The 24,224-nt window shown below is 33.2% G+C and overlaps 1 protein-coding gene and 1 long non-coding RNA gene across 2 annotated transcripts; both read left to right on the top strand.

Annotated features, from left to right (window-relative positions):
* Nucleotides 1-1,171: 1,171 nt before the first annotated feature.
* Nucleotides 1,172-7,018, top strand: LOC120355551. Its single transcript, XR_005573568.1, has 3 exons — nucleotides 1,172-1,312; nucleotides 2,971-3,058; nucleotides 6,709-7,018. It is a non-coding gene; the product is annotated as an uncharacterized LOC120355551 (long non-coding RNA).
* Nucleotides 7,019-21,756: 14,738 nt separating this feature from the next.
* Nucleotides 21,757-23,626, top strand: LOC120355549. Its single transcript, XM_039444097.1, has 2 exons — nucleotides 21,757-21,985; nucleotides 23,308-23,626. The coding sequence occupies exons 1-2, from the start codon at nucleotides 21,941-21,943 to the stop codon at nucleotides 23,596-23,598; spliced, it is 336 nt and encodes a 111-aa protein (XP_039300031.1). The 5' UTR covers nucleotides 21,757-21,940; the 3' UTR covers nucleotides 23,599-23,626.
* Nucleotides 23,627-24,224: the final 598 nt, after the last annotated feature.

Genomic DNA, 24,224 nt, shown 5'->3' with positions numbered 1-24,224 from the left:
CGACCGCGACCGAGTTGGGCTCAATTTCAAGATGGCTAAAAATATAAATCCACTTTGACTGCGGATGAAGCATCTTCCTTTGCAAGACAAGGTACCTAGCTATTTCTAAGGCTCAACTCACATCTCACACAATCATACGCGACTCAGGCACAGAATAGATACAGAATGGAAACTTGTAATCAAACATGACCCCAATACTAAACATGTCACGTGACCTTGGGAAGTTCCAATCTTGGTCTTCTGATTGACTCGTGGCAGTGAACGAGATCAATTGATCCGGATCATCAAAGTGATCCGAACCTACCATCAATACTGGGGCCGCGGAATTGGAAATATCTGGAACTCAAAATATCAATGTTAAATGTCCTATGCTTGAAAACTGTTGCTGGGTGGAACTCCGAATATTTGTCAGACAGCGGAATTGGAAATATCCGGAACTCGAAATATGTTGCTAGGCGGAATTGGGAGTATCTGCAACTCAAATTATTTGTTTGTCAGATGGCGGAATTGGAAATATCTGGAACTCAAAATATCAATGTTAATAATGTCTATGCTTGAAAACTGTTGCTGGGTGGAACTCCGAATATTTGTCAGACAGCGGAATTGGAAATATCCGGAACTCGAAATATGTTGCTAGGCGGAATTGGGAGTATCTGGAACTCAAATTACTTGTTTGTCAGATGGCGGAATTGGAAATATCTGGAACTCAAAATATCGGTGCCAAAGTGGGAATACTGGTAATGTGTTTGTCATTGAGAAATGGTTCAAGTCTGACTTATTTTCTAGAATGATATGGACTAATTAGCCCACTTAGGGTAATTCATAGCTCATTATATATTAATTTTGGACGGAAATATTAAACTCAAACTTTAAACAGTAAGAACAACTTGGCTGATCTTTTTGGACTTGTTTTTCATTATCAAAATTTGGGAATAGAATACTTTTAGACCTGGTTTGTCGTTCTTTTTCAATTATAGACTATTCATATGATTTGCGATTGTATCAAAAAATAAGTAGAAGTAATTTAATATTTTATAATAAAATAATAATACTTACATATCTATTATTTTTTAGAAAATTTAATATGTTTCCAATATAATAGCATTAAGTTTATAGGTTATGTTATGCATAATAATATTTAAGGTAGGTGTAACGTACATAGACTACATACATTTGCATTTTGCAACAGAAACAGCTTCTTAATATAGAGTATTGTTTTACAGGCTAATCTTTTTTTATGTAATGTATTCAAATGTAATTATAATTAGGATTGGGATAATACAAAAATATACTTTTTGCTTCTCATCCTGAGGTACCGTAAGTTTAATGTGGACTAAGTTACTAAAGTTGAAAATATTATTTTAAAATAGCATTTAATTTATTAATAATAGGCTAGCAACTTTTATTAATTTCTTTGTTCTATCATTAGAATACTTGAATAATTTTAGAAGTAGGGGTACTGAATAGGCTAAATATATTTAGACCTTATTCCCTATTGTGAGATATTTATAAATTTCATCTTCTTTTAAATACTGTAGTTAGGTTACTGCATCATTTATTCAATAAATTAAATAAAAAAGGATTTGCTAACATAGGTGATTTACATGTAGGCCTACTGCAGTCAGGCTACTTGTTAGAAAATCCATTTAGAGAAATGATTTAAGATTAAGCTTAGAGTGGTTTAGCCAAATGTGGATTGTTTTATAAAATAAAGTTTTTCAGTATTTTATAAAAAGTTTTCCATTAACCAAATTATAAACTGAATGAAATTCAACCAGACTCACTGCAGCCCTAGAGCTGATTGGATTGGTTGTTTGAAGATAATTTATATACGGTACTCAGACTACTGTAATTTGTAACATCATAGAGAAACAATAGCATAAAAAACATCTCATGGTGTTTAATTTAATGGTTTAGTATAGGGCTCTTATGTTGTAAATTTCACTGTTAACTCAAGCCGCTAATATTCCTATGGCATTTTTGCTTTATGGTAACTCAATATAAATATAAAAACTCTGATATAAAGAAAATAATTAAAAAATAATAAAAAAAATTTATCACTAAATGTGATAAAATATTTTTAAAAAAAGGGTACTGAGATTTTTAATTATTTTCTTTATATTTATATTACAAGTAGCCCTATACAGGAAAGAGATAAATAAAAACTCTGGTACTATGAGGTCCACCTAATGGCAGCATTTGATTAACATTGGTGTTGCTATTCTTGTCTATCATTAGACAAATCAAATTGCTTTGGAAATTGAAATAAGTTTAGCGCTACCGGTATCCTCATGTTGCTTCACATGATTGTTTTTTTACAATGTAAAAATATAATTAATTAGACCTTACAAAAAGATTTAATTTAAATCATGAAAATTTATGAATTACTAATTGAATAATATATTTTCTTGACGAATAAAATATTATTTATCATTATTATTAAATAGAATGCACATTTAATATTGGGTTACATCAGATATGTTATTCCGAATCAGCTATTCACTATTATAGGAGCCAGTGGCAATACAGGAAATCGGCAACGCCGTTATCCTATCTTTTCTACTGGCATTATAGCATTGACCTAACTATAAGCCTACTTGAATGAATGAATTTATTTGCCAAAAACAAGATACAAACATAAAAATTAAGGAAATGTTAATCTATTTAATTAGAAATTATATCAAAATGATATCCTTATTTATGATAATAATATTGATAAATTAAGATTAAATTCATGCTCACATGCATGAGTACAGTAGGTGAGGCAAAAGTACCTGCAGAAGGAAGATTCCTTGTTTGCCAGTGTGACTCGTAAAATCAGCTGTACTTAAGTATCACTGTATTTATTTACCCTCTTTGAATGAGTAGTTTTCATTTGATCGCCAACTTTTTTCATGCTAATGTTAAATTTAATATTATACAAAAGTTTTCCTTATAAATTAACTTGAACTTATTATTTATATTTTACAGTGCCAAACTGATCAACTGCATCCTAATGGAACGTTCAAGATGTGATTCAGTAACTGATACGGTAGTTGCAATAATTATTTTTGACCAAGTAAGTAAACAATTCACCATGAAATGGTATTTTTGCTTTTGCTCCAAATTAGTATGGGCTGGGACACACAGAGAACAATCTGCGGGAAGCGGTCAGAGTGGCCTTCATCTATATTTTAGATATTCATGTCTATAACCTGCTAAGACCTCTCTGATTCCTGTCCGCAGATCGCTGTGTGTGTGTCCAAGCCAAAAAGTTTTACCTTATTTATAAATATTGTGCGACACCCACTTGGAAAACATTTTACAGGTGACATTTTTGTACTGTTTCGATTTGGATACTATCAAAAACAACTTGAATATGGTAATTTTAAAAAATCGATAATTTACTTAGAATTGATATTCTGAGAAATCAAATATGTAATGAGACAGGCAATACTTTCTTGATCACTTTATACTTGTTTTCATCCCTCTGGAAACGCTGCTGCATTGTGGTCGTCAGGCTAGTTTCACACTCATTCGGTTCGTTTCGTTTTCGGCAAATTCTGATAAGTGTGAAACGGTAATTCGGTTTGAATTCGGTACCGAATAGAAACCGCATAGAACCAAACGCCTATTTGACACTTGACTCTAATAAATTCCATCAGGTTTCAATTCGTTGCTAGCGAGAGGCTACTTTCACACACTTTCGGTTCGGTTCGTTTCGTTTTTGGCGAATTCCTATAAGTGTGAAACGATGATTCGGTTTGAATTCGGTACCGAATAGCAACCGCATAGCACCGAACGCCCCCTCGACACGAATAGGTTTTATCATATTCGAATTTGTTGCTAGGAAAACAGGAAAAAACAAAGTCTTCTACACACGCTGGCCTTTTTTGTTTTTATTTTAACCTGATATCGTGATTATCTGTTTCAAAATTTCCCAAGTCAAAATCATATGGTCAATTCAATTCTGTTAGTTCACAGGAACATTTTTTTCTCAATGAATAGTTTGAAAGATATAAATTAAAACTCAGGGAGAATTTTTTTTCCACGAATATTATATGATTTCATCAATGGAGAGAAGAGATGAAGTTTATATAATACCATGTGTCAAAACAAGGAACAAATTTTCAATTTAAAAAAATTATCTCTCTAAACATCCAAAATTAACATAATCAAAAAGAAACTATTCAAATAATTCACAATTTTTAATTAACTTTTAGGGTCGGTTTCCGAGCTCGGGATTTAGCTAAGTTCTAGACTTTAACTGGCTTTTAACTCTGGAGAAAATTGGCTTTCCGAGTCAGAGCGTTGACGTAGTCGAGGACTTAAATAGGCTGTGTAGTTTAGAGATCACGTTAGACCCTGGAGTTTGTAATTTCGCTTTCTGAGTGAAGGGCTTTTAAGTCCAGGACTTAAAACAGCGTGATTTTAAACCCTCGACTGGGGTAGGGTTTAAATTCAAGTTCTAGACTTAACTGAGCAAACACAATTCAGTTATTGTTTTGGAGAAGATAAAAAGCCAAATAATTGTCATGGAATATAGTTTTTTTTTCAAAACAAATACGTTTTCAAACTCAGTAGCCTAATTAAATTTGTATTCATAATCACAGGTTAGGATCAATGATCAATAATAGCATAACGTAAAATGAAATGTTTATTCATTCACCTTTCAAAGGTTTTGCTTTGAATAGGCCTACAAAGAAATCGAAACGTATTTTTACAAAATAGTTTGGAGAGCATGCTCATTTGAATTGTCCCGCTGCAATCAGCTGTTTCCGTTTTGCTATAATGCCAACAATACAACAGCAAAATATTGTGAATTTCCCTCATGTTTACTGCGTTAAAGTCCTGGACTCAAATAAGTCGAGAACTTGATAGACTCCTGAGTTTAGAAGATAAAATCGTGACTCAGAAAGTCAATTTAGACCCGAGAGCTTATTTTAGTCCTAGACTCTGTAAGTCCAGAACTTATAGATCCCGAGCTCGGAAACCGGCCCTAAGTCTGGAACTTGAATTTAAACCCTACCCCAGTCGAGGGTTTAAAATCACGCTGTTTTAAGTCCTGGACGATTTTTGATAAATCCTTGACTTGGAAAGAGGCGAGAATCTAATTCAAGTCCTGGACTTATAAGCCCTTCACTAAGAAAACGAAATTATAAACTCCAGGGTCTAACGTGATGTCTAAACTCCAGGGGTCTATTTGAGTCCTCGACTACGTTAACGCTCTGACTCGGAAAACCAATTGACTACATCTGATTTTGAATCTGACTCCAGAGTTTAAAGCCAGTCAAAGTCTAGAACTTGGCTAAATCCCGAGCTCGGAAACCGGCCCTAAATTTTTGTTGTTCAAGAAATAACATCTTACAATTTTAACACCAGCTGTTATATTTAAATATACCAGCATGACCTGTGAAAATCCAAACACAGCTGTTTTTGAGAAGAAAATACCTAATTAGAACAATACGAATTAAAACCTGACATGTATGAAAGCCTCATTCGTTTTCGGTAACGAACCGAACCGAATGCGTGTGAAGCGTCTAAGCCTCACTGTGCAGAATGAGCCTCGTCGACAGAGTGGTGGTCATGGTGTGGGTCTGTCTACCCGCTAACTTTTCAGGGTCTTCTTCAACTTGTCCTCTTTCTATGCTTCGTACAGTAGCTGCAACCTTGTTCAATATTCTTTTGCTCAATAATTCAGGCCTATTCCTGGCCAAGGTTGAAGTCACTTCCACTACATGGATCAATTTTGCTTGTAGATCTTTTTATAGTGATGAGTTTCTTCATTTATTGTGAACATTTGGGTTTCCATTCCACCATTAAGGCTGATTCCAGGATAAACATTGCAGGCAGAGTCAAAATGAGGCCACAAAGGTTGAAATAGTGGTCTACAATGAGCAACTATCTTGAATAATGAATCCTCAAAGTTCATGAATTTATTTGCTCCCTATTCAGCAATGGATCGGATCTCACCCAAGATTTAAACTATATATCGCAAAAAGTAAAAATTATGAATTGAGTTTTTCCTTGTGATGTGCTTCATTTAGTGAGACCGATGGTATCCAAATCGGAATAGCCTTCTTTGAAAAATGTTACCATAAAAAGTTTTGAAAAGCGTGATGCACAACCTTAAGTTATCATTCTTATCAAACATGCACCTGCAACTCCCACTAAACTGTTGACGTCTTGCTCAAGTGACTCCACTGAATATATTTATGAATACCGACTAGCATAAACTAACTTATTGCCTAAGCACAAAGCAGGTTCAAAAACATCACATTCATATTAGGTGTACTTCGTCTACTTGAGCCTACGTTTATTTATTATAATTTTGTACCAATTTTCACTTAGATAATACTAAAACTACCATAATTTTATCTTTGATAGATTAACTATAACAATTTTAACATGTCTAGCTATTATGCTTATCAACTCATAAAATATTTTGTATGCAACATCAAAATAATTTAATATTTTATGTTCGCAATTTAATATTGATATTTAATGTGTTTTTAAGAGCATTCTAAAAGAGATATATAGAGAAATTGATGTTTTTCTAGCTCAAAAATGTAAACTTGAATCGTGAAATGTGAAGAAAATCATACATTGACAGCCTATCATTTGCATTTGAGCATGTTCCTACTGCTGGCAGCAAATAATAGGATAATAATATATATATTTTAAAATATTGAATGCTGGGATTATATTAATCATACTTTTTTATTACAGATTGAATCCACAAAATAATTGAAGAAATGGTCTTCAACTCCAAACCACCGTATTAATACCAGTATACAATTTATAAGTCTATTACAGCTGTTAACTTTAGATGCTAAATCATATTATCACAACATTATCTTCAATCATGATCATCTTCCCGTTCATCGGTAGCCGCTGGGCCGACAATTTTGGAAACATAGGTCTGTAGAATGGATTAATAAATAATTGTTATTAGTCCCCCTATCAAAATTTCTATTCAGAAACCATCCCCAATATTCATCACACAACATATTCCTAAAGTTTCATGCCGTTCTGTCAAGTAGTTTTTAAGTCTATAGGGAACAAACAAATTAACACATAGTCATTATATATATATATATATTATATATATATATATATATATATATATATATATATATAGATTATTTATTTCTTCTTACATAATTATCTTTCTGTTGTTTCCACTTATTTTTTTCTGTTACAGTTTCTCGATTGATCAAAGCACCACAGACTGCATCGTTCGTCACCTCTGCCTTTAAGCGCGTTATCACCTACTCCAATAAGCCACCCCAATATCCTTAATAAGCAATAGAAGTTCTTATCGACTGTGTATGACTCATTAATATCCATGTTCTGTATTTATGTGATAGGCCTACTGGTATTAATGTTGATGTACCGTAATGTTTTTTGCTCATGTATAATTGATAATAATACATTAAAAATAAATATAATGTTAAATTATTATTGTTGGTTTTTATTGAACGAGCGTTAGCGAGTTCTCACTTTTGACTTACTGAGGGCCAAAGTCGTCCGTCTGTTTGTATGCTCTGCAATAACTTTAGAAAGAATTGATCAATCAGTTTCAAATTTTTCAAACTTTTTACGGTCAAGTTACAGGTCAGTTACTTTTTACAGGGACACATACTACCGCACCACGCCAGCACCGTCGCCGTGTTTGTTGCCCGCGCCGTCACCGACTAGTTCAGATTACTTTTTGACGGTGAAGGTGCGGCCTCGTTTAAGGCTCTTCGGTACACTTTTTATTTCAAATTGGATAATCTTTTTCAATATAATTGTTAAGATCATTATAAGAATGAGAAAAAGTGGCAACTGAAATTTTTGAGTGGTCTAATAAGCGAATTATGGGTTGTCGAAGTGCTAACTTTCCAGATTCCGTTTCTTTCCAGATCATAAACGGTTTCGACTATATTATTAGAACTTCTCTTGAAATTTAAAAAAATTATTCTTTCCAAACTAAAACATTTTATTCCCCATTTCGTTCATAAATAAAAAAGTAACATTTTTTGCAAATTCGATAACTTGTTTATTTTGGCATTAATCGCGAAAAAACGCATATTAGAACAAAGCCAATGATATACTGAATGTATAAAAAAACTCCAAGGGAAATTTAAAACCGTTTATGATCTGGAGAGAAAACAGAGTTTAGCACTTCAACAACCCATAACTCGCTCATTAGACCACTCAAAAATTTCAGTTGCCACTTTTTCTCACTCTTATAATGATCTTAACAATTATATTGAAAAAGATTATTCAATTTAAATAAAAATAAAAAGGTTTACCGAACAGCCTTAATATAGAGAGTAAAAAACTTATTGAAGAGACACAGAATTATTCAGTTTTGTACGATCAAAGTGATGAGAAATATGGTTGAACGGAGAAATAAGTTGAAGTAAAAGTAGAACCAAATACGTTGAGCCAAAGGTATAATAGACATAATATAATAAATAATTAAATAAACAACAAAAGGTATTAAATAAGGCACCCGTGACTGTGTCTTGAATTTTAAATTTAAAACTAATTACTAGTAGATGCAGAAGGTAACAATTTTATTGCAGATATATAGTATTTTCGAAACATGACTGATGGTATTGTTAGGCACTGAAATATATACCAGCACTATGATTCTCATTTTCTGTGTCAACAGGTAATTAGTTAAAAATTGAAATTATAAATTCAATTCAGATGTAACAAGATTTTAACAGTGTTATATTATCAACATTAGTTTAACACATTCAGAAATCAGACCGCAGTAGCACTACAGAACTGAGACACTGCTGTCGCTCGGATATGTGTGCTCTCCCACCGCCATTACCGTGTCGTGGGCTTAGCTCGGCCGTACGTCGGCGCGGGCTCGGTGCGGTTATATATGTCCCGGCCTTGAGTCTGCACACAGGCGTTTGCTTTTTTCTATGACTGTCTGCTGCTCCGTGCGTTTGCCTTAACACATGGCAAGATGAAATACAAAAGGTTGCAAACAAGTTTGGTTATCAGTAGTGTACTATAAATATCGGGGACCAAGCTTCGCTCTGGAGTACAAAAGCATAACAATTTATTACGAAAGAAGAAATTAAAATAACATTCATACAGAAATGTTCTATCTAATCACAGTAAATTGAGATTAATTCCCAGAGGAATGCAAAAATTTCCCTCACAAAGGCCTAGTTGCACAAAAGCCGGTTAAATTTTAATCCTGATTAACTTCATGTGAACCAAATCAGAGAAGACCATTTCAAAAAGATGGATCTACTGATAGCCCGGCTTTTTTGCAACCGGCACTAAGTACCTGATTGAATGATTACAAAAGTTCAACAGCTGAGTCATAGTTTTGACACAGTCCCACACACATGAACTCGCTCACTCACTAACTTCCATCACCAACAGACGACGAAATAACTATTATCAGCTATTTTCCAAGGATGAATAATAATTATCCTTTTAATGTCCTTCAGCGAGTTTTCCCAGGGATGAGACCTAGTGCAATCGAATCTTTATATTATAAACCTACTATCTTCTGAATTTCGTGAGAATCGTTAGAGCCGTTTTCGAGATCCAGTGAAATACAAACATATAAACATCTAAACATGTGAACAGAAGTTGCTGTATAGGATTATTATGATATCTGGGCATGAAATTTACATTATGTACAATACTCTGAATAAAACAAGTTGAGACTTGACTAAATATCTGTATTGCCAATTTGTGCAAAATATTTCAATATTCTTGCGCAAGTCCTTAGGACTGAATATAATTGATTTAGAAAATTGCACTGGTGATGTGAAATTAGAAGATATATCAAGTCATATGGGCTTTCATGAAAGAGTTTACACAATTCGACAACACGGATATTTTGTTGAAGAATCAATTTATTTTATTAAGAGTAGATTTGCGCAGGAATCAATTCTGCCAATAATTGAGCTGAAGAAAGCTTGTGTCGAAAATCGATTTCAGGCTTCTTAGAAAACGATTTTTTAAAATGTTCGATATATCACACAAAATGGTATTGATGTGGTTTTTTAGGACCTGGTATTCTCAAACCATTATTTTCTTATAATAGTCCTACAGTATTGTATTATTTTTTTAGCACAGGCATTTATATTATGCAGACCATTATAGTCTTTCAAAAAAGATTATAAGCTTGGTGTACCAGTACTTTTTATTTACCGTACTTGATAATGGTGCATTCGAGTACATTAGGTTCTTTTTTGTAATATTCATTTTGTTTTGTAAATAAATTGATTTATCTAAAAAAAAATGACAGCAAATTATATAATACCATGATATATAATAGACTGAACCCAAAACTGTCTCTCTCAAATTTTAATAGATTAAATGTTTTCAAATAAATAAGGTTTGATTTCACATTGCTAAAATTTAGTCCAACTCTATAAAAAATATAAACTAAGAATTTTAAATTTCCAAAGTTCCATGGAACCGGTGACTTATATTGGAAATGGAATAAAAAAAATTAGAAATGAAGTTTAGTTTACATTGAATTCAAATTATACTGGAAGATTCATGTTGAAAGTAAGCTTACATAAAATTTCTACCTAGAAAACAATATATTTTGAATTAATATAATGTGAAGTAGGTAGCCTACCGTATTGTTATGAAATGATAGCTTAATGCACATGACTTTGCTGATATTTCAGCAAAGATTGTCATTACCGCATGGAAAAATAGATTTTAAGATACCATTACAGTAACTTAGTTGAATGGTGAAATCAAACACAAAATTTAATTGTTTATAATCAGCATTCAACTATAAGTTACTGTAGTGGTATCTTGAAATCTATTTTTCTATAATGACAATCTTTGCTGAAATATCAGCAAAGTCATGTGCATTAGGCTATCATTTCATAACAATACGGTACTTCACTTTTTATTAATACAAAATATTGTTTATAATATTATTTCAGAGAAAATCAAGAGCCGGATATCATAATATGTGATCGAATTCTGCAGAATAAAGTTTCTGAGTGATTGAACTGTCGTCGCTATGAAAAATAGAATACGCTAGTTTGAAACTTCCCGCTCATTCCAGTCCACCCAATAGCGCTACTTCGCGCTAACTTTTTATCCAATGAAATTTCAAATGTGCAAATATGTAATAATGGTGTAGCCTACAATTCAAAACTTCCCATCATTTATATTCCTGAATATTATATATGGGTTTTCAAGTCTGCAGGCGAGCAGAAAAAATATGTTATGGGTAATTCCACAAAAAATGATTACATGACAGTTTATGTAAGTACGGTACCTACGTTAATTAATGAAAAGGACCGCTCGACTGATTCCAAACCATTTTTGGTTTCAAATAATATGGTTAATTGCTCTTTTCAATCTAATACGTCGTTTTTGATCAACTTCACAGGAGATATAATAAATTTATCATCTCCAATAAAAAGGATCAACTTTAATCTCTTTCATCTTCTAAAATCATCTCAACAAAAAATGAGGTCTGGGCGTATGGGATACACCCCCCTTCACCGACGTTGACCAGTGCCTGTTTTTGACCCGAACAATATGGTGCAGTAATCCTATGCTTAATAAACACAACTAAGGGCCAAGCCACATGAGTAATATTTTCAGACGGCACGACAGACAGGAAGCTGTCCGATTGGCAGATAGGGTTTGCGTTCGGGAATTGGCCTGATAATCAGCCAATCGGAGATATTTCTGCCTTGCCGACTTGTTTCAAACGCTTCGTTAGGCTTGGCCCTAACTCTATTTGGTCAACTACGGTAAGCATAGGCAACTCGGTAACACATAAAAATTGTCAACTATCAACATTATGATGTTGACTACAGCACCTTTGTATTTTCATTATGATAGGTACGGTAATCGATATTTCTACATCTCATCAAACACTGTGTCAGAAGTAACTTAAAAATGAGTTTAAACCAAAGTTATTAACTTAATCCTTATAGATTCTATTAGATTGAACATAACTTATCATACACATGATGAACATTAAGTTATAAGTGAAGTCAAGTTTTGTTAAGTTCCGTTTCAATCTAATAGAATCTATACCGGTAAGGATTAAGTTATTAACTTTGGTGTGAACGGAGCTTAAAGCATTCCTTATTTCTCTTAATTATTTTACTTTCTATATTTCCTTAATATTTTATTCAACGATTAATTTATCCAGCTATAGAGGCTGAGAATGCTTTAATTTTGGTTGTAAACTAAAGTAACATCCAGTAGCTTTAATTAACAAGGCTAATTTCGATCAAGACCAACATATTCGTCACTATGGCCCAATGAAAATCGGAAATTTATGTATGGCCATATATCGAATATAGAATAAAATATACGTTCTAATTGGAGTCGCATTTTTCTATGTTTGTACGTGATTGTGAGTTGTACTGTATTTTATTGGTTGAAATTTAGCTTGATGAGTACCGTACCGTAGTAGGAAATAACAATATTTTCTGTTCCATCCTCTATGGTAGTACAATAGAAAGATGTAGGCCTGATAATAAATGTTATTCTATTTCTCTTTACTATTATTAGTAAGTACGCGAGTATGGTAGTTCGTAGTGGAAGAAGTACAGTTGGAGTGAAGCATCAGAACAATGCTCAACGAATAATAATTATGTCTTGTAGGCGAATATGTCTTTACTCATACTTCATAATTAAATACCAAATTTGGTTTTGGAAATACAAATGCTTCTGCAACTACGATTATTGACAAGTAAATAGAACAAATGCTGTAGTTTTTTGTAAGTTATGATGGATTCGTTGAAGAATCATACGATAGAATCATCTTCTAAATTACATTCAGACTCTTTTTGAAACAATAGTAGTGTTAATACAATGTTCTAAAACTAAATGGATATACCGTATACAATGGATAAAAAATATAAAATGTGACACTAACTTGAAAAAGAAACCTTTTATTTCAAAGACTTCTACTATGGAACAGCTAGTGCTTTATTACAATAATGTACAATACGTAGGGTAACTAGAAGAAAAATGCACTATGATACAGGAATAACAAATTCCAATTCAAATCAATCTTATTCCATTTGAATGGTATCACATTTACTTTTGAGTGCAGGATTCGAAGGTTAATAGATATGATCCCAATCAAGGTAACCGCCTTCAAAAGTCTTTCGCCATCATAAGCCAGTCTTCTATGTGCCTGTAAAATGTTGTAAAATGTCAGAATTTGTCCTGCAAAACATTAAGAAATCATTTAATAAAATAAGTTTGTATTTATTGCTGAATGAGCTATTTTTATAAAATAGTATAAGTAACAATATTATTTTCATTGGGTATTAGTAGTGCTGGCATCAAAACTGAATTTTGAAGCTCAAGTGAAGGATAAATCTGAGAAGGCGAATCTGGGGTTGAACTTGGCATGGAGAGGCATTTTTAATAATGCTAAGGTAGACTTTCCAGCTAAATGTAAATGGTTTAAAGCTTCCGAAAGGGCTGTACTGTGTCACGGAGCTCAGGTATGGGATTACAGGCATATTACAATGTAAGTTACTAGGTTATTTTTAGGCTCATGGTTCAAACTGGTAAGGCAGGACAAAATACCTTATTTGATGGAAATGATTAATTTATTTGAGATAAGATGTTTGTAATTTGTTTAAGTTCCTTTTATTTGTATTCTCTGAGTTGTTACTATCGCATTAGGTATGATTTTCATGGGAGAACATTGTGTTGGTTATTTTATTTGATTAATATATATGAGCTTTTGTTCGGAATTAATAAAATTTGATTTTTAGATAATAATTTGTTCTACGCATTTTTAAGATTTGTGTTTGACTGAAAAAAAAATTATTATTGAATTTTTTCTAATGTCAGTACAACCACTTTGAAAAAGCAAAGCAAGTAAAAGCAAAGCAAATCTCAGTATAGTGATATGTAATTTTTGAATAGAATGATTTATCATTCAAACCTATTTGTATACATTATTAGAAATTTAAAAGCCTAGAGATTGCAATAAAAATTCAAGTAAAATTTGAGTTGACAGGTTGTTGAGGAAGCTAAAAAACTTTGAAATTCGATAAATTGGAAGAAATTAATGTAAAATAGTGGGAAGTAATTTTAGCCAATAAACCTCACGTGTTAATTTCAGCAGAACTTACATAATAATGAAACAGGAAAGAATAAAAAATCTTAAATTATGTATAATATGTAACTTGAGACAAAAATTACCGCTTCCCATGCTTGAATCTGTATAATCAGAATGCTTGAATCTTAATATTCATTGAAGTGATTTGAAACAAATTTTTCTTCATCACAATATATGGGCAATGCTCAACCATTTGCATCAGGCAAATGCCTAAAATTGCATGATGTCCCATAATTTAAAATGTCAATAGTCAAGAAATCACATTGAATCATGAAATAGTTAGGTAACATATTTCAAGAAATTATTTCGATCCTCAAGCTTTTCAATTACTTGATAATAGGAGTAAAATGAATGCTTTGATTACTGCGACCTTCCTTGGTGAACGGGTCCGACCACATTATGACAGAGATGTTCTTGAGAATTGAATAGGTTCCTGGATTCATGGATTTGATAGCTTTTACCACAGCTAAACAGTCGGCAAGTTGATTTCACCTCCTTCTTCCGCTTTTATATGCAGTACAATAGGTTCACCTGGAATCAAAATAAGGGACAAAATCAGAATCAGATTATAGTGTAATTTAGTATTGTAATTATGCTTTATTTGGAAAAGTAAATTATGCATTTTCTCCTGTAGGAGGCGAGTTAATAGTATGTAGCACACCGACTAAATTGTCATCACATTGATATTTCGCACAATGATATAAGTTCATGAGACTATGTTCTATGATAATCACCCGTTAGATGCACTTCATTCCAGTATTTCCTAGAGGAGAGACGCGCATAAGGACACCTCAAGGATCAAAAACTTCATTCTTTTCACCGCTTTCTTTGATATCTGTAAAATACTTATTTGCAGTAGTGTAGCGTGCCTTCGTTTGTTATTCACGTGAAGAAATGCAGATGATCGATAAAACTTCTTGAAACTGTAAATTCCAATATATTTTTACAAATAATATAAAATGCAAATTAATTTAAACAGTTCAATTGTAACAACATTGATATTTTTACATTTCCGAGTATGCCAAATTATCCAATTCAAGAGAACATCTTATTTAACTAGGTAATTTGAGAGGTTTTATTGAAAAAAGCTGTAACCAAGGTCTAAAGCTGAATAAAACCACTGAATTGAAAGTCAAGCACTTATTTTGATGCAGTACAGGTGGCATAATTCAGCTATAGGCCTCAGTCAGAACTCTTCACCTTATCTCTCTTAGTTATGATGTATCCTCAATTGGACAATAAACGTGAGACTAATTTGGACAATAGGACAATCTAATTGAACAATAGAGACTTGGATGTGTAGAAACATTAAAACATTGAAATCACTACCTTCACAGTAATTCTAAAAACTTAACATCCTTTTTGGGACACTATATAACCAATAATCAAGTAAAGTGAGGAACTATTTACCAAGAGTTGTGTCTTTCGGAAAGCTTTCTATGTGGTGACAGGCAGACATAAATGGCATTTTTATTTCTAAAAAGAAAAACGTATTAGTAGAAGAACGAGTTAAGTAGAAGAAGTAATAATTAAAAAGATTGAATGCATCATACTAGAGATTATCTACTCTCAATCCACATGAAATTTATATTGATTTTTATTTCTAAGGGTTGCATCCATTTTGCACGCATCGTATAGAGCACTAGCTGACTAAAGAGTGCAGCCTTACTTGTCTTAGCTATCATGGCCGACAAATTCCCTGTTTTGATAAGCCTAAAAGTTTGGTCAGAATGGACTCCCTACTTTCAAATCAGTGAAGAGTGCGCAGGTGAATAGTGGAATAAGAGTGGTGGTGTTATATGGCGGAAACTATGTCATTTTAAGTATTCATGTTCATCATGCAGTGTTAAGGTGAGCATCGAGGCTTTATTGTTGGAACGTTCTTTAAAAACAATGACAATGTGGTAGCGACGCAGATGCTTTTTGTAGGCGGTTTGGTTTGAATCTTCATGACAGTTCCTGATCTGGTCGAAAGGATCTGCACTTCCTAGAAAACAAGCTGGGCAACCTAAAAAAGGTGGGGTACCTGAAAATATCGCGGCAGTGAGGGCGTCCATTGAACAATCCCTATTTCGCTCTGTGCGGAAACATCCAGCTCCACTTGGAATATCGTCCAGAAAAGCAAGGCGAATTTTACACTTCGATCTCCATTTACACCCCTAAAAGATTATGGTTGTTTCAGACGACTGGTTAAAGCATACAGATGCTTGCAACGCACTCTTAACCTCTGTGCAACACGATACTATTCAGTGGTCTCCGGATCAGTAAATACAGGAAGTACAGATCCAGTCGACCATACAGTAGTAAGCCATCCTTAATGGCGTCGCATAGGTTCAGAAAGCCAGTCATGATGATTCAAACCAAACCACCTAAAAAAGGTTAAAAGTTGCATTTTTCAGCGTTTTGCTTCCACCTCATATCTTGAAAACAACCGACATAACTAACTATTCAAAAATGAAGCTTGATACATTCTCTACACTTTTTGTTTAGTGAAATTTTGTGATATTCCCAACAGTTCCCCAGATATTCGCTCTTGAAGGTGTGTAATTCTTAAAATAGCAGGTTTTTATCCAATGTTTTGCTCTTTCATGGGTCATAGCTCTCCAAAAATGCATCATAAAATGGGGACTTTTGATATGTTCTCCTCCTAACTAGTTTCAACATAGCTGATAAGTCAAAAATGTTGTTCAAAACATTCCCTCCAAATTCCTTTGTCAATTGGTCTATTGTTGCAAAAATGGATATTTCACACTCAACACTAAAGCTGCTGCAAAAGGTGTTGAGAAATTTGTAAAAGTGTGAATTTATACATCAAATTGAGGAGAATTTAATGCTCTATAAGCTCATAATCAACATGGATTTTTAAAAAGTTATAAAAGCAAAAATAGAAAAAAATTGGTGGCAATGTGTTTTTTTTAATGTCACACCTTCAAGAGCGGATATCTCGAAAACTAGAGGAGATAAAAAAAAGTTGTAGAATGAATATTGTAGGAGATCATGTAAGCTTTAATTTAATTTGTTATATATGATAGTTATGGTAAGTCCTTAAGATACATATTTTTGAGTTTTATGCGAGAAACCAAAAAATGGTAAATGGAACCACAATTTTTATACTGGGACAAAGTCACCATAATTTTAACCTAAAATGACTTTCTAAATGATCACTATGTATAACAATTAAAATATAATTAAAAACAAAAATAAATTTAGGCTACTCGCCGATATTATAAGTCTTTTAGAAATGAGTTTTCTAATAGGCTACGAAGTTTTCAGACAACAAAATCACAAGATGAAGCAAGAAGCTAGATTTTATGTCGATAATTCAAGTAATATACTGAGATTCGACAAGGTATTGATTGTAAAACCTAGATAATGATTAAGGCTACGGATATAAATGTTAAACATCGATTTCGGATAACAGATATCGGAGATAAATGATTTGAATCTTTTTCCGCGATGTGGGTCAAAGTCACCCCGGTCGACAAGTCACCCCGGTATTTTACAAAGGCGACTTTCTAGAAGTATCTTAAGCCTAGGTGATGAAAAATGATACAATATAAGTAGAGTTGTAATAAATGAGGTTATGTAGAGTTCTTTTTTATTATTGTATTAACTTAATGATAAGTTAATAGGAAAAATATCAAATAAAAGAATCATTGCTATAGATTCACAAAAAAGCTTGTAGTGCACCCAATAAAACACAGAAAGCGAGACAGGATAAGGGGCTAAGCTATCTGTGATAATAGGAAAACAGTTACTGTACAGGAAAACTTTATTTTCTATATGAAAACATAGCAAATCAAGTATGGTGCCTCAGTAGCCTACCTACCTTTACTTATTGCAAATGTTAATAATTTCATTAGATTATTGGAACACATCAACTTATATTTTATAAATAAATGAATAAATAAATGAATAAATGATCTTTATTACCTTGTAAGCTATAAGTAGCAATTGGTTCGTCAGAAAAACAAGCACACAAAACATATATATCAACAACAGGAGAATTTGATAAGCTTATTAAATTAATGAGCAATTAGTCTTAGGTGCAAAAAACACAATTTCACATGAAGAAAAACAGTACCCCATAAAGTTCATGTATAAAATTCTTTGATGGTAACATCCGAATACTGAAAACTCTCTTATTGAATACAGAGGGGTTTTCACGAGGAATGCATAGGTGCATTTGTTGAACTGCCGTATTGTAAGAGTCCTTGCTGATGCTGGCAGCCGGTTGAAAAGCCTCATGCTGAGGCTACCTGGGCTATTTTGTATCCTACTCAGCCTTGTGAAAGGCAGGTTGAGTTGGCTTCTGCCTCTTGTGTTGTGGTCATGAAAGTCACTCCTCAGACTCAAACATTCCAGGGTGCCCTTGATTTGTTTAAGGGATATGAAGATGTAAAGGCAGATGACAGTCATGACCGATTCTGCACAAAAAAGTGGGCGACAATGATCAATTATGCCAGAGCCTGTGATGATCCTGATGGCCCTCTTCTGCAGTAGGAGAACTCTATCAATGCCGCTGGCTGCACCCCAGTGTTCCAATCCATACATCACTATTCCTTGGAAGAATGCTTTTAGCTTTTAGCTTATAGCTTTTATAAAGTTTCTAGTTTTTAATGTTCCCGAAGACCTGGCATTACTGGCAAGGACTGAAGGAGTTAAATCATAAAGAAGTAAATAAACCATTTCACAAAACTTAAGTAACTTACATCTAGTTTTAATAGGTTGATATTAAAAGAAAACTTACTTGGTAGGTTTTTGATATTTCATTAGCTTCATTAACTTGAGCCATTCGTTCTCCACAGAAAACTCAAAATATAGGTACGATATAGGCAGTAGTAGCCTAATGCTATTGTTATCTGAAAAATAGTTCCCAATTAGGCCTATCAAAAATTAAATAAATATAGGCTAAGTGAATTATCATCAGAATAAAAGTAAATAGCCAAAATAAGTTAAATCAATAAAATATGGTATGCTACTCTAGTTTTAAGTTTGATGTTTTAATTAAAACATTGAAAATATAAAGTTGTCTTTCTTATTGTATTACTTTATTAGTGATACCCATGATTATAAAATAAAGTGATAAACAATGAAACAATGTTGATCAACCAATCTCATTGATTCACAGTGAAACTTGCTTATTGTTTAACTCTAAATGTATTAGGAAATACTGTACCTATGTAACTAAGTTAATGACCAACAACCTTGAAAAATAAACATTATTGTTATCATGGATAAATAGCAACATAATATTTCAATAGGAAAATTCAAATCCTAAATAATGAAATACTTACCAACATATAAGTCAGTTTCTTTCTTGTTATAATAAAGATTTTTTATTAGGTATGCTACATTATTGCTACTTCATTTTATAACTAATACCATAACCAACAGTAAAAACACGAATTAAAATTATAGTGGTTTATAAAATAATAGTCATGTACATATTATGCAAATTTTCGAAACTCTGTTATCTGTTTCAAACAAGACTGACGACTGTTGATGAATTTATTCTAGGTTAACTATATATAGTGAGGTCCACGTTATAATGGCAGTGGATGAAGATAGAAGAATAGCGATGCCGATTCTCTGTATTAATTATATTTCTACACTGTCATAAACATAATTGGCATCGTTGTGGACCTAGAAAAGGATAATACCACCGGCTTTGTCGAATGATAGACAAGGATAGCAAAACCAAAGTTGATCTAATAGTCATTATAACGTGGACCTCACTATAGAACCCTTCATATTTGTTTTGCGATAAATTTGTTTCATCACACATTTACACAGTCTCGCTAATAACGATCGATACTGTGAGTTCGATATATTTCCAATTCCACATACTTTCAATTCCACCAGCTGACAAGATATTTTGAGTTCCGCCGGCCTGCACGATATTCGGAGTTCCGCCTGTCAACATATTCGGAGTTCCATATATTTCCAATTCCGGCCAGCTGCAAGATATTTTGAGTTCCAGATATTCCCAATTCAGGCGACCCTCAATACTATTACAATGCGGCGCTTCCTAACAAGATGGCGGAGTTTGGCGTCAGGGTATAGCCAAGTTTCCGTACTGTATGTATACATTGACTCAGGCACATTATACATACAGTATGGAAACTTGGCTAGTACCCTGACGCAAAAATCCGCCATCATGTCAGGAAGCGCCGCATTGTAATAGTAGGGTCGCATGAATTGGGAATATCTGGAACTCAAAATATCTTGCAGCTGGTCGGAATTGGAATATATGGAACTCCGAATATGTTGACAGGCGGAACTCCGAATATCGTGCAGACCGGCGGAACTCAAAATATCTTGTCAGCTGGTGGAATTGAAAGTATGTGGAATTGGAAATATATCAAATTCACAATATTGATTGTTATTAGCGAGACTGTGTATCTGTGGGATGAAACAAATTCATCACAAAACAAATAATGAAGGGTTCTATAATAGGTTAACCTAAAATAAATTTATCAACACATCAACAGTCGTCAGTCTTGTTTGTTGAAACAGATAACAGAGTTTTGAAAACTTGCATTATATATGTACATGACTATTATTTTATAAACCAATATAATCTTAATTTGTGTTTTCACGGTTGGTTATGGTATTAGTTGTTATGGTATTAAAATGAAGTAGCAATAATGTAGCCTACCTAATAAAAAAATCTTTATTATAACAAGTGGTCTGGCCAGAGAATTCGAATTGTAGCGCCAGAATGCCAGACTGCAGTTCTGCCAATAGCAGGCTTGTGTTTGTGCCAGTGCAGACCGTCCTGCTGCTTTGGCCTTCTCAATGTCCTTGTCTAGTCTGTCTTGTTGCAAGACCAAAATTGTGTTTGTCATGTAATTTCGATCGGAAATTTCTTGTAAATAATTGTTTGAGTGTCATGTGTGTGAATTATGAATATAACAGCATAAATAGTATTGAATTGAATTAATTTGAATTTATAAAGAATCCAGTTTGAGCTTTGTTCAAAACACAGTGCATAGCCTGCAAGTTGAACGCGAAAAGGCAGCCCGGAAGCCAGAACCTGTCTTTTCCCAGATTTCGTCCCACCCTGAATCCGACCAAAACACCTAATAAAGGCTTCAAAGGGCAAGTAGTCAAGATTGGAATAAATTTGGCGAGTTTTTGCTCTTTTTTATTGTTCATTAATGCAGAATTTAACTGTACAAATAACCTGGCTCAAATTGAAGATTAAATTTTGCCCCTTGTTTGTATTTGATTGTTTAAATAGTAAATTACAGTCCTCTGGTAGCTCTAGCCTGAGCTTTGTTCAGAACAACAAGAAAGAAACTGACTCTCATGTTGGTAAGTATCATTATTTTGGTTAATTTGAATTTTTCCATTGAAATATTATGACAGTTTATGTTGCTATTGATCTATGATAACAATTAATGTTTATTTTTCAATTTTCAAGGTTGTTGGTCATTAACTTAGTTAAATAGGTAGGTACAGTATTTCCTTATACATTTAGAGTTGAACAATAAGCAAGTTTCACTGTGAATCAATGAGATTGGTTGATCAACATTATTTCATTGTTTATCACTTTTTTTACAATCATGGGTATCACATAATGTAATACAATAAGAAAAACAACTTTAATGTTTTCAAAAACAACAAACTTAAAACTAGAGTAGCATACCATATTAATTTTATTTATTTAACTTATTTTGGCTATTTAGTTTTATTCTGATCATAATTCACTTGGCCTATATTTATTTAATTTATGCTAGGCCTAATTGGAAACTATTTTTCAGATAACAATAGCAATTGCTTTCCTGCTTATCATCCTTACTCCTGCCTATATCGTACCTTATATTTTGAGTTTTCTGTGGTGAACGAATGGCTCAAGTTAATAAAGCTAATGGAATATCAAAAACCTACCAAGTGAGTTTTCTTTTAATATCAACCTATTAAAATTAGATGTACTTAAGTTTTGTGAATGGTTTATTTACTTCTTTATGATTTAACTTCTTCAGAGCTTGCCAGTAATGCCAGGTCTTCAGGAACATTAAAAACTAGAAACTTTATAAAAGCTATAAAATATAAGTTGATGTGTTCCAATAATCTAATGAAATTAATTAACATTTGCAATAAGTAAACCTAGGTACTGAGGCACCTATACTTGATTTGCTATGTTTTCATATAGAAAATAAAGTTTTCCTATTATCACAGATAGCTTAGCCCCTTAGCCTATATCGCTTTCTATGTTTTATTGGGTGCACTACAAGCTTTTTTGTGAATCCATAGCAATTATTATTTTATTTTATATTTTTCCTATTAAATTATCATTAAGTTAATACAATAATAAAAAAAGAACTCTACATAACCTCATTTATTATAACATTACTTATATTGTATCATTTTTTCACCTAGGCTTAAAATACTTCTAGAAAGTCACCTTTGTAAAATACCATCCTACGTACCCCCCACCTCCCCCGCTCCTGCCACACCTTCCCTGCCCCCTCCCCCGGTCCTTAGAAGGGGAAGAACATCTCCCTCTCTCTCTCTAGAAGAAGAAGAAGAAGAAGGAGAGGAGGAAGAAGAAGAAGAAGAAGAAAGAGAGGTGGAAGAAGAAGAAGAAGGAGAGGAGAAGAAGAAGAAGAAGAAGAAGAAGAAGAAGAAGAAGAAGATGATAAAGATGATGCTCTCTCTCTCACACCCTCTCTCTCTCTCTAAGTTATGCTCTATTTCCTTTATAGATAGTCATGCCCAATTACATTTAGTCATGCCCAATTACATTTGGTCACGGTCTATTTGATGATGATTTATAGCAGAGAGAGATATGTGAGAGAGAGAGAGGCAATCTACTGTCAGATTTAAGTGAAACGAACTTCTGCCAGATTTAAGTGAAACAAACTTCTTACTGTCATAAATTCTAGATGTACTTGACAAGTAGGATGAGATTTTACTATTCTTTCAAGAATACACATCCAGCAGTAACATTCAAATCCCATCTTTTGCTTTTAAAACTCTTTATGTTGTGTGTACTCAGCACAGTTGAATATTCTTTTGGAAGAATAATAGTGAATTCAAAGTTGTCTTCTGAATCTATATTGATATAAATTAAATCATCCTCACCAAATCTTACATTCTCAGCATAGAACCAATCAAACTGAAAAATATTATGTAATGCTTTAATGGGATATATCTCCAATGAAAGTTCATTGAAAATTGACATATCAAAGTGTGTCATTTCTTTGTTGCAGTTTTCACTCATCTCACAGCACAATGTAGCAACGTTTATAGATAAGGATATACTAATTACAATCATATACATGCTTCCTGTGAGACAACCTTGGACAATATCATTACGCACCAATTCTCCTCTCGGACGAACATTAACACATTTCAAAATTTCAGTTCAGAGACCTTGCAAGGACGAATGCGGTTCTGGCCTAATTCAATACTCGATCATTAGCACGTTTGCAATTTTACTTCACAGAGCTTACAAGGACGAATGCATCTCTGCTCCGATTCATCTCAAATTCGACCATTAGCACGTTTCATGCATAATCTTGTTCCACCTTGGAAAAAATGGTTGTGAAGTAGAGAACACTCTCTCACATTGAAATAGGATGTAGCTATCTATTTCTCATGCAATTTCTCCAAGCAATTTGCATAGTGAAATCGGTTAAAGATTGATGTGATTCTAACTTGAGGGTTTTAGAACATTCCCATAGATACTAAGACCCATTTTATTGGTAATCAAATCACCTACTTGATCTTCTGTCAAATTATGCTGTTTTGCCTCAATCTTATTCATATGAAAACTAACCTTTGCGTAGTTCTGAACTATTTGGTAGGCTATTCTATGTACAAATAAAGTGAGATAATCGGTGAATACAGGTGAACATTGTAATCTTGTCACTTCATCATTCTCAGTATTTTTAATTGAAGATGCTATTTCCTCACAAATTGATTTGACTGTAGCTTGTAATTCATCTTTCTAAATAAATGCTTGCATTTCACTACTCAGATCATTTTTCAATACATAAGTTTTGCTAAACGTAGATAGCAATGTATTTAAATCGTTTTTTGAAACAAATTGTTCAATCCCCTCCATAAGATTTGTCTTTATTGTATTAGTCATTGCAGATAATTGATCTTCAAACTCTTGTTTTGT

This window comes from Nilaparvata lugens, unplaced genomic scaffold, assembly GCF_014356525.2.
Source record: "Nilaparvata lugens isolate BPH unplaced genomic scaffold, ASM1435652v1 scaffold2781, whole genome shotgun sequence".
Lineage (NCBI taxonomy): Eukaryota > Metazoa > Arthropoda > Insecta > Hemiptera > Delphacidae > Nilaparvata > Nilaparvata lugens.
The sequence above is the reverse complement of the archived record's forward strand: the minus strand, read 5'-3'. Positions and strand labels throughout refer to the sequence as shown.

Excerpts from the sequence above, each read along its gene's own strand:
- LOC120355549 (XM_039444097.1), top strand. The coding sequence starts at position 21,941 with ATGGCTCAAGTTAATAAAGCTAATGGAATATCAAAAACCTACCAA. Across the intron at positions 21,986-23,307 it reads GAATATCAAAAACCTACCAA|TTTTCACTCATCTCACAGCA; the intron begins GTGAGTTTTCTT and ends TCTTTGTTGCAG.